This window comes from Amphiura filiformis, chromosome 5, assembly GCF_039555335.1.
Source record: "Amphiura filiformis chromosome 5, Afil_fr2py, whole genome shotgun sequence".
NCBI lineage: Eukaryota > Metazoa > Echinodermata > Ophiuroidea > Amphilepidida > Amphiuridae > Amphiura > Amphiura filiformis.
This window is the reverse complement of record NC_092632.1, coordinates 68,350,170-68,362,848: the sequence shown is the minus strand read 5'-3', so window position 1 is coordinate 68,362,848 and position 12,679 is coordinate 68,350,170. Positions and strand designations below refer to the sequence as shown.

Below are 12,679 nucleotides of genomic sequence, written 5' to 3'. Positions count from 1 at the left end.
CCCGGGACTGTACCCGGGATGTACAATCAGTCGTCCCGGTAGCGGGGCCATGAAAATACTTGAATTTTGGATTTGCTGATTAAAAACATTAAAAATGAATACAGCACTTTGAAACCCGGCTGGCATGGGCGGGGACAGTACCGGGGAATTCACCCACAATTTGTGCCCCGGTACCCGGGACAATACCTGGGGCATAGCGGGGATTATTACAATTGCCTTTGGTAATCTCCCCCGCTACGTCCCCGCTGTGCCCGGGTCCCTGGTAGCCGGGCTTGCAATTGACGGAAGCATAACACTGTACATACGTATGGCCTACACAGGATGGTCATAACACACCAACAAGACCGACCTCAGTCACAATCAATGGAGTGACATGCATAGGCGACATCAATGCTGAAATTAAATTGTGATTTTCTTTACTTTACCTCAGTTCAGCTCAAAATTGAAATGGGACACATAAGAAATAACAATATAGCTAAGGTTTAACTGTAGTGTTCAAGAAGATGTGTGTGTGTGGGAGGAGGGGAAGAGTTTGTGTGCCCCAGTATCAAAAGCACTGTATCAGCTGGGTACAATTGCTGGCGTAGATATCCCTGGGTGTGTGTTGTTGAAATGAGGTACATTCTAGCAGTACCCGGTACCTCTTTTCTTATCATAAACGTACTGCTTGACTTGAGTCACTGAAATTCCAGTGTAGTAACTGATTCCTTGCCCTTATAATTATACATAACTTTAATTACCAGTGTGTTATTATTTTTTGAGAAAAATGCAAAAATAGTCACAAATTTATCAAGGGGTGTAGTACCACCTTAAAGAGGTTTTAACTACATGTAAGTTGTTTACTATCTCTGCTGATTTCATTTCACTGCTTCTAAATATAAAGGTCTTTTGAAAAACAAGCTGAATGCAATTATTCCTGCCCTGTCAATCATTCAGCCATTTCTATTTTATTGACCACGAAATGCACTTGATATTGTAACGTCTATGGCCTGGCCAACATATATCCACCGTGTGCAATCACTGTTGCAGTGGGCACTTTAGGACACACTTTGAGTGCTAATAAATGATTTCCCTTATTATGTCTATCACATTCTATGTTTAGTACCGGGGTATATTATGTTATTGATACCAAATTAAGGACACAAAAGGTGTACCATAATCAACCTAATTAGTGCACGGACACTTAACACAGTTGTTTTGAGGGGCGGGGCGGGGGCGGGGACGGGGGCGGGGGCCTTACTGTGCCCTATATACTAATATGTGACCAGCTCCAACAAAACCCAGGACAAGTTGCCAGACATGTTTCTGAGTTATAGGCCTTTAAAGATGACATTCCCATAAAACAAATCAAATTTTGAAATTCTTAATTTCATAATATTTGACCTTGGGACTGAGTGGACTTTCAAATCCTTGAAAGTACTTATTAAAAAGAGGTTTATTTAATCAATAATTGACAGTTGAACTATGATAATCCCTGTTCAATCCTGTGTAAAGCAGGAAACTAATTAGCCCATTTCTCAGAATAGCAATTCGGCAAAAATATCAAGGTACCATTTACAAAATTATCCATATCTGTTGTCAAGCAGACTTTCATTGTCGACAATCATCAATTCTCAATATCCGAAGTCGGCAAGCTGTCCAACTTCAGAGGCCACGCTATGCATCGTTCATTAACTTTATTTACATCTAAATATTATCGTCAACTACACAACTACAAAATGAAGTGTATTAATCCACCATATCATTGTCATCTTGTGCTCAATTATGACTTTTTTTTAATACCTAGAAGTTATTTCATGGTGTGAATAATGCTGATCTTAAGCTGATCTCTAAAATTTTCAATTAGAGAATAAAAGATAGGATTTTGTCTTTTGCCTATCCAATATCGTGTCATAATGGATGGGCTGGCCAATATTTTGAGTAGTGGATGCCGGCGAGCCGGTATCCACTACGTATCTGTGAACACATTATCGCATGCGATCATTGAGGAGCAACAAGCGTCCCGCCGTTGCGAGGCGGCGCGCACCCTGACTAATATCACTATCAACTATAGATACTATACACCAGAAAACCAATCAAATTACGTGAATTCCTTACAAGACGCACCCATTGAATAAGAATGATTAGTCTTTGTTGACAATTAGTCCATGCTTGTCGACAATCAGGAAAATTGCTTTGTCAACAATATTGTCGACAACACAACAGCCCTATCTCTAACACTAGTAACAGGCTTTGAACATTTTGATACATAGTATTTTCTGATGTACATGTAACAAACACATTGCTGATTTGTGTTTACCTATCGTAAGAAGTGACTTCTGGCTGTTGCACTTCTCGGCTAGAAATTACTACGAAAACAAAATTGACTTTCTTCATACATATTTAGAATCAAATTCAGACTAAACACCCACTTCACAAATTAATTTATACAATCCTTGAACGCACAATTTAATTTTAAATTGAATACTTACAACTTTGCTCAGTGTAAACATGGTATATATTAATGTTCTCTTTTTTTTGAACTCCTGTGAATTCATCTAGCTTGTTTGTGTATGCATAATGGTGGGAGATGAGATGTCACTCAACTGGTACTTATATTACACATAAAATAGCTTCAAAGCCTTTGTTTATCAAATGAGTACTTTCAACAACTTTGATGTCTTTCTGTCAATTATAGGGAAAACCCCTTCATTAAAAATTGATAGGCTTTCTGCCAATTATAGGGAAAACCCCTTCATTAAAAATCAATAGGAAGGATATTAAATATTGATCTTTTTTTTTATAAATGGTGAAAACAACCTGTAATGTAAGCGAAAATAAACAAGTAGTGTTGAAGTTTATTTCAAATCCCAAATTACTCTCAACCTATAAGGCCTGGCAAAGTCGATTTTGAGTTTCCCGTCGCCCGCCCGCACTTCATTTTCGGGCCCGCACTTGAATTCATTATTGCGATTTTCGAAAAATAAAAATAAAAACTTATCATTTTTGCAAAAAAACGATGAAAAGCCGTGCATTTTTAGTGGAAAATCAAATTCAAAACATTAATTTCGCTACCGGCAGCAAACTCATTGCGGCCGGTTGATTGGCGTCTGATAGTGATAGCCTAGATCCTGTAGGCCCGGTTCGCAACGCTTTGTAAATATGTTGACGTCGCAGTCCTTTTCCACGTGCGTATCATATACTGGACTGGAAGACTAATGCTGTCATTGGCAGATCAATGATTCTACAGTGCTGTTCGCGAAATCGCACAATGAATAGTGATGTTTGTGCGAATTTTAAAAAAATATATTGATTCTGTTATTTTTGGATTTCTTTTCATAAATATCAATCATATATTTTTAAATAGTACTTGGAATCGTTTTACATTATTTTACTGTACAAAAATGGCAAAATTTATATATTTCAACTCTGCTCTATTGTGACACTGTTGCACGAAATATGCGGTCGAACAAAAATATTTTTCAATGTCTGATTTTTTATTCTACAGTGCTGTTTGTGACTTTGCACAATATCGTTGTTTGTGGTAATTAAAGAAATATATTAATACTGTTAATTTTATATTTGTTTTCCCGATTGATCAATTATTTATTATTAAATAGTATTCGACATAGTTTTAAATTAAATTTATTATGCAAAAAGAGCAAAAAATTATATATTTCAACTCCGTTGTGTTTATGACATTGCTGCAAGAACTATGCAGTATTCAACATCAACAAAACACGCATGGTGTTTTCCCTTTAATTTTGTTGGCGCAAGATTCGATAGTGGAGTTGTAAAGCTTACCAATTCATGAATTGCAATTGTTTCGTATTTTGATTTCAATTTGATGGGACTGTGCTGACGTTTGTATTTAAGATTTGTCATGTACATATCAATTAAGATATGCGACAGTGGTCGTACTGTCATGCAGTGGACGATATCGCACATGTCAATGACACTGCTGATTTTTACGACGTATAATAATAATAAAAAGAAAGGAATTGGTATCAATTTTGACCTTGCAGCCTCTTTGCAAGTTTATATCTTTGGTTAAACATCCTTTGAGTGAGTGAGCGGTAAATAACAACGTGTTTTACACTCGCATTTTGTCATAATGAAAGTCACGAAAATAATGAATAATGAATAATGAAAAAGTTACCCCACTTGTTTTCAAAAATTATGTGACGGGAAACTCAAAATCGATAGTTCGGAGCCTAATGTGTCTTGATCTAAGGCGACAAAAAGAAAAAAATATGAAAAAAATCCTACAAGTGAAGCTGGTCGGGAGCTTTTGTTACATTTTTGTCACTCGATTTGTTCTGAAAATAATTCAGAACAAAAGATGCCATCAGCGTGACGTCATATGCCGCCATCTTGTAGGTACACGCTGTGATAGTTGTTCGATCTCCATGCGTGAACAGCAAAATCACCGCGTCGATGCGTGATACAGCTGCGTGGCAAGCCGCGCCCTGCGCGTAATGTCCGATGCATGAACACGCATATCATTTGTTGTACCCACAAGATGACGAAAGGCTGACGGACTCTATATAATACACCGGTTTGTACAGGGTATCCCAGTAAGAACTGTATCGTTGAGAACTGATTTTTTTTGTGTATTTTAACGCGAAAACCAAACATAACTAAATAACCGATATGGTTGAGGAATATATCAGCTCTCACATACTTCTTGAATTTCGAAATAAAAGAATTTTACGAAACTACCGATTTTCAATCCATTCCACAAAGTCAAATATCTATCAATGACAATAGACGCTTCATGCGCTGATGATGCACAGAGACTAGCACTCCGAATACAGATCTTCAATTGATATTTGAATCCGTGGATAGGTATGAAAATGAGGGAGTTTCGTAAAAAAATTTATATTTCAAGAATGGTGTGGTCAATTCTCAAAATTCAACAGGTACGTGATTCTGCAACCACACCAGTTATTTAGTTATGTTTAGTTGTGGCGTTAAAATACCCAAACAAGTTTCCGATGATACAGTTCTTTCAGGGACACCCTGTATCACCCGTTTCCTGATCATCTGGTCATGTAGGCATTTCCCTATGTTGTGTCTCAAGACTTATTTTGTTTTCTTCATTGTGTAGCAGGTTCTATACAGTGTGCAAACTAATTAAGGTACCAGGTACATTCACCCCGTTATTCTAAGCAAAGACAGATAATAATTTCAAAGTTGCAATTTGCTCCATTGCATGCCCTATTGATTTGTACACAAAACATTCTCGAACAAGAGAACTAGCGCTGTGCTTTCCATTGATTAGCACGGTAAAAGTAGTGTCATGCTTTCATTGATTACAACACAAAAGTGCAACTTTGGATTTTGTTTCTTAGGTTTAAGATCACTGTTTATTCTCAACCAATTTCAACAAATGAGGTCTTAAATCAGATCTAAAGAGTACAGGTATTGGCTGCTTGTTTTAATTTTGACATAACTGTCTATTATACATGTATACTAATTATTACCATACATGTACACAGGTGAACATAACTGGTACCTTAATTCTTTAACTGTATTATGTTCTGTTCAGTTGCTGACTTTCCTGTGAAACAGCCATTTAATCACAGTTGCTTAAGTGCTTGCAAACCACCTCAACGGGAGGGAAAACCTTGGATATCACATGCTTGTAAATAAAAGTAACTATTAGATATGGCTGACAATATAAAGATGTCAAACCTCAATCAAAATTACATCCATCAATGACGTAGGTAGAAAAATATCTAGATGCACAATGCACGCAAGAACACATGACCTAACATGGGCCGCATCAGTGAGGGGGAGGTTTGTCTCCATGTTACGTCGTATTTGAGAGAGAGGGGGAGACTCAGTGTAATGTTGTAGTTGAAAGACAGGCATTTTACACATTATCATTTCAAGGTCTTCCTGGCCCTGGCTCTCCTATGGCAGCAAGGCTTATATGTGACATGATCTGGTCCATGGGAGCCAAAGGTGGCAAATTTGAAATTGAGATAATGGCAAAAATATGGAGTAAAAAACAATAAAATACATAAAAAAATACACATCACAAAACCTCATATCTTCAGAACCAAGTATGCTAGAACTTTGGTGTTTTCAGTATATGATAGCCGAATGTTACTACAACAAGGTAATAATTATAGTAACTCAATTTTCAAAAATGCCTCCTTTGGCCCCCATGGAGCAGATCGTGTCACATATTAAGCAGCATCCAGGCATTTTTTACCCCCTGGTTGCCAAGGTTTGGCTCCTGGTGTATCCAATATTTTACACTAAAAACTATAGGACCAGGAGCCATCTTTGGGTGCAGGAGCTCATTTTAGAGCTGTGGTCCAGTCATACTTAATATAAGGCTTGTTATTCCATCTTCCATCAGGTGAATCTACTTGAAATGTCCTGTCAGGTTGTATACACTTGACCAGAAAAAGTAAATGAATGGGACCAATAGTTTTGAGAATCTAATACCCTTTTCAGACTGGGTCAATTTTGTTTGGGAACTAAATTAGAATTTTTATTGCTGTCATAGTCTTCTCAATTGCTGCATACGGGTGCAAATCCTGGGCAGTGATAAAGAATGACCGACAGGAAGAAGATCTATATGCATTTGAGATGTAGTGCTATAGGAGACTGCTGGGAGTATCTTGGAAAGACAAGAAAACAAACATCTGGGTCCTGGATAAGATTGGCATGGACTTAAACATCAGAAAGTGCATCATTGAGAGGAAATTGTGTTACTTTGGCCACATTGTAAGAAAGGATGGTGGAGTTGAGAAGCAGATTCTTCAGGGATGCCGTGGAAGGCCATCATGGAAGGGGACAGCCATCAACATCTTGCACAAACAATGTGAAGAATGTTTCATCACACCGAAGGTATGGTAGTGGTACAACATGTTTGGCTTTTGATAGAAGTAGATGACGTGCTCTAGTGAAGACCATAACAATGCAATCCTGTGCCATCTGACCCAGTGAGAGAGATTGTTGTCATTCATGAATGTCAAAAACAAATCAAATTTGTTGACGTTTTTTGCTCTTGAAAATCCAGAGCTACAAAATCACTGATACCATTGGTTAACTCAATGAAATGGTTAATTAAAAATATTTAGAACTGAATATACTGAACAAGTGGACACCACACTTGGTGGTTGGTAGATCTTTCTTGAAAAAATACAAATTACATTTAAACATGACAAGTTAAAACTTCATATCAAGTTTCATTTATTTACGAATCATGATTTTGGAGGTAAAAAAATCGTATGTTGTCAAGTGCATAGCCGATCATGGCTGGTCCCCAGTGATTTTTGGACAAGCGGACAAGAGGATTAAAAGTACTTATTCTGAACACTGATTACAACTTTTCGCAATGGGAATCAAAACACTTTTTGAAATTCGCTCATATGAACTACAACAAGTGCCCACACACATGGACAGATTTAATCAACTTTTAATAAATGCAAATTTAGAATCCCGCAGAGTGTTTACAGAGAAAAACCGGGAGAAAAACACACCCACTACTTGCATTAATTTATGCAAATCCTGGCACAAAATTCTGAACAAAATTGAAAATGAATTACAACTTTTGTTTAACGCTGACATTATCACTTGACCTACTCCCCATTCCAGAAAAATATAGCACTAATTTTTTGGGATTAAAAAATATTATCCTGGTTTGCCAAATGAAACATAGCTAAATCTTACTTTTAGTTAGTCCTAACTGGCAATAAAAGTCACATTTTTAATATTTTTGCAATTTGAGAGAAAATGATCCAAAAACATGCAATTTTGCATGTTTTCTTACAATTGTAGCCACAAAACTGTAAGACTTGGCACAAGTCTAAGCATTCAAAATCTTGAGTATAGGGTAAGCGTTGGCTCATAATTTTAATATTATGTTATTTTTGCTAATTTGGTTATGAAAAAGATTGGAAAATGTGTTTTCCAAAAATCAGAATGCATAACTTGAAATTAGTCTTTGTTCTTTGCTCAAGTCTTTGGGCTTGAATGTCACAGAATACGAAAAACGCCCTGCAAATGCATGTTTTTGGCCCTTGTTTCCAAAAATTGACTAAACAGTAAAATTTTACTATCATTGCCAGTTTGGACTAACTAAAGGATTAGGATTTAGCTATGTTTCATTTGGCAAAACAGGATAATATTTTTTTAATCCAAAAAATTCTGTTCTGTATTTTTCTGGAATGGGGAGTAAAACAAAACACATCACAGAGAAGTCACACATACCTTTCATCAGGTGAATCTACATGAAATGTCCTTTCAATAACTGTGGTCCACTGTAGACATCTGACCAGGAATGTGTTGGGTTTGGGTCGCTCTGTTTTCAGAATCTGACATTGACAATCTGGGAGGAAAAAACATATAAAGTACAAAGTTACTCGTAATTGTATCAATGTAGCAAGTTTGGCAGGCCGGATAAAGATAGTTTGTGGCAGTTTGTGAACAGAAATACAATTTTAATTGAAGAGTTAATTGACTTTTTTTCACATTGCATCCCATACATCGGAATCAAGGCAGTATATTTCTTATCTTCCTGTACTTCGTATTCATTCTTGAGGCAAGCGCTTATAACTCTGAGGCTAATAATATGTCATGATGTGGCGCGTGGAAATGAGATTTGGCATCGCAAGAGGTCACATTCTCAATAAAAATTGTATATATTTTCTAAAATGCTTATTTGGCACAATTCTACTGAGACTAAACAATGCTCATTTCAACAAAAATTAAATACTTTATACTTCTTATTGCTTATATTTTGTTAGCTCAATGACAGTGATCATTATTTTGCCCCAAACAGAATGCTCACAACCCCCACCATCCTTCTACATGTAGATGCACATGGGTTTATCTCTAGTGATGCAGCAAAAGATAATGATACTGTCAAGAGAGCCTGTCACAGCGCGCCAGAAATAACAAAATTACATAACTTGTATTCCCCAAGGTAAACAAAGCTATCGCCCAAATATGAGGCGATCGAGCTAAATGAGTCCGATTGTCGATTAAGATCAAACTTTTGTTTTCAATTTATTGCATGAGCCATTTTCATCAATGCTTCATTTTGCTGAAAATCCCATCATAAAGACTTACGGTTCTAGAGATATGGCCATTTTAGTGTTGCTTAAAAACAGGAAAATACAAAGGAATTTGAATACTATTATTGGCTATATCTCAAAATCAGTATTTTCGACATCCGACTCATTTTGCTTGATCATATCACAAATGTGCGTGATTTATACAATAGTGAGATGAACACTGTAACTAGCATGAAATTTTTGTGTGTGTCAAAATTTTGTGCAATTTGCAAGTACAGTTGATTCGCGAAATTTCAAGTGGCTATGGAAGGCCGACGAGGAAGGGGACGTCCACCAACATCTTAGACTAATGATGTAATGTTGGTTTCTAACAAAGGAATGCAAGGTGCAATGCACTTGGCATCAGATCGAGTGATATGGCGTACTCTAGTGAAGACAACAGCAGCGCTATACAGCTCCACCCGACAGAGAGAGAGAAAATAGTTTTTCATCTTATACGCCTTAAGGCCAGAGTAATGGAAGACACATTCGTCCACGACCGAATTTGAGATTTTTTGATATTTATCAACACTAAGATGTATTCTTTCACTTGAAACTGATAAAATACAACTTGCTAATATTTATTCGTCTTTTTGCTTGATTTCTTTCACTCTTTTCAACTCTAAAAAGTCACATGGCTCAAGACAGCTTAGTAAATTGGCGGAAATAATGAGTCAGAAATGCGTGAATGCGAAATATTGTGATTACGCCTGTGGTTCGAGTCGCGAGACGCAGCGCAACTCTCTGCGTGTATGTCCAACGCAGTCAAGGCGCATTCGTATATGTTGTTAACGCCAGCAAATGTGGTGTAAACAAAACAAAAATTTGCAGTCAAAATGCCACTTAGATTTTTTAATTATTTTGAATTTTGGCGCACTGAAAGCAGAGATTATAGATTCATTGGTGCAAAAAGATGCATATTTAGACCATGCACCAGATACAGCTTTTACAAGTGTGAAAGTCTTACCGTTTTAAAATTTAAGGACGTTTTGTGCATAATTTTGACATTTTTTTTCTAAAACGTCGATTTCTCAGAGTTCACTTTTGACAATATTGCGCGATTTTTGTGACAAGATAACTCGACAAATATGCAAGCAAAGGGTAAACTTTTTGCACTATCCTTTAGAGTACATCAAAGTCTAGGGAAGGTTTTTTAATTTTTTCAAAATATTTGTTTTAAACAAAAATATACACCATTATGTGCAATTTTAGCTTAATAATGTGACAAAATGGCTTTTTTCACGTTTTTTTTTTTTTTCAATATTTGAAAAAAGAGGCGAATTTAAAAAATAAAAAACCTTCCCTAAGTTCATGTCTCTTCTTCATGAAAAGCTAACTGATTTTTTTTACTTTTGTCACAAAAAATTTGGGGTAAAAAAGTGAATTTTTGTGATTTTTTCAAAAACTTGAGATTTTTGAACAAACAAATCGCGTCCCATGGGATTCCTTGACTCATTTCCTTTCCAAAATGTATAGTTTTATATACTTTGGACACACAATTCAGAAATAATGAAGCTCGAAAAGGTCCATGTTCTCTCCCATTACTCTGCCCTTAAGGAAATTTACAAATTCGTGAAAATTAATGTTGCAAAAACATGGGTTCTCTCCAAAATGCGAAATTGTAATGCCACAAAAATATCATGCTTTACAGTACATGTCAGTAAATGTCACTTTGTTTGTTATTAAGAAAGAGGAAAGGGCTTAATAAAGACTATACATTACAAATCACTAGATGTTGATCAATTTAGCTAGAATAAATTGTAAAAGGCTACAAATCATTAAAAGCTGCACTTCGAAAGTAAAGCTTAGCAAACGATAACTGTCAGGCTACATACGATATTTTCATGGTTAAGCACAATCCTACAAGGATATACATCCATAATAATTCCTCTCAACATATGTTACCACAATTGAACAAATAAGAATCAATTCGACGGTGCAGCGGACCGTGCTGTTATCAGCTTGGAGATGATGACAACACTGATAAAATGTGAGAGGGAAAAAAACGTCGGTAATGGTTTATAACAACTTATTTTCCCTCCACATGATATCATGCAGCATTTATATAGTGAAGCAGGAACTAGAGCAGAAAGTGTTGCAAAGGGAATATTTGTGGGAAAAACTGTCTCAAATCTATTTTCCTCTACAGATTCACAGTGACTTATTCCATTTAAAATCCACACTTCCCCTGTGGAAGATTTTGGAAATATCTTTCAAAGATGGAGTATGAATTTCAAATGGAATGAACACATTAGGCAGCGCCATTTGAATTTCATACACCCTCTGAGAAAGATTCAACATGAATCTTCCACTGAGGGAGGGCGAGTTTCAATTAGAGCTGCTAATGTGTTTATTCCATTTGAAATTCATACACCCCCTGTGGTAGATATTTCCAAAATCTTCCACAGGGAAGTGTGGATTTTAAATGGAATAAGTCACTGTGAATCTGTAGAGGAAAATAGATTTGAGACAGTTTTCCCAACAAATATTCCAAGTTGCAACACTTGTCCATGTCCATTTGAAATTCATACACCCCCTGTGGTAGATATTTCCAAAATCTTCCACAGGGGGAGTGTGAATTTCAAGTGGAATAGCTCAATATATACAACACACATCTGCCCTTTATAAATACTCACTTGCCACTGAGAAGTTATTGAGAATTTCGCTAGCAGCTGTTGGTTTATCCTTAAAGCCTAAGAAAGAGCCATCTGACTTGAGTTGGAAGAACCGCGGCCGCCAATTCTTAATGTATTCACCTGCCAATCAGAACAAACAAACAAAAACACAAACATTAAAAACATATGTAGTTGATTTTGAATGTGATCTAAGGAACACTATACAGGCTGCAAAATAACCAAAGGCACCGTGCCCCTACCAGTTGCCTTGATGCCCTATTAAATGCTGCTATTCTTTAACGTGTAATTGTCTTGTAAAATAGATGTGCCCTTTCAAAATTGCCTTGAAATGGGTGCCCTTCAGAATCCTTATTTTGCAGGCTGACACTAGATAGACCACTTGACATGTGACACTATTGCCCGGCAGTATGCCCGTGAATTTTGGCAATTTCCATTGTTCTTTGCCCTGCAATGTGCATACGCATCGTAGTTGGCTCAGGGCACATGTATTTAAAGCCATTGAACAGTGTAGCGGTTCGTTCAAGCATATCGATAGACCAGTCCCTCCCCTTTGTTGATAAACAATGATGTCAAGTGGTCTATAGAAATGCCTTTTGAAGGATTTGTTTTTTTCATACACATTTACAGTATTGAGAAAAAACAGGTTAACAGAAGCTCTAAACCTATTTTAACTTGACTCTAATTATTGCACAAGTCTACGAATATTTACATTACTAATAGTTCCAATAATCTTTATGCATATTTTGGGATTAGAATCTGACACACTCATGTGGTCCATTTGTACTTTTGTTTTCAATTCACAGATTATTTCACTCATACACACACATATATACTGGTGTTCGCCTCCAACCATGGACATAGTTTAGTACTATGCAAATGCGAACGTCTGAATCTGCATTCTATTTTAAACCCTAACACTCATAATTACCACAAAATACCACGATGAAAAACACTGCGCATGCATGACTCCCAGGGTCTGCGATGACA

The 12,679-nt window shown here is 36.6% G+C and overlaps 1 protein-coding gene across 1 annotated transcript in view; it reads right to left on the bottom strand.

The window, feature by feature from the left end:
• LOC140153606 (RAC-gamma serine/threonine-protein kinase-like) overlaps positions 1 to 12,679 on the bottom strand; it is an 83,965-nt gene that overhangs the window by 47,950 nt on the left and 23,336 nt on the right. The window contains 2 exon segments of the mRNA XM_072176392.1: positions 8,212 to 8,329; positions 11,693 to 11,812. Coding sequence (XP_072032493.1) covers positions 8,212 to 8,329; positions 11,693 to 11,812 — 238 coding nt within the window.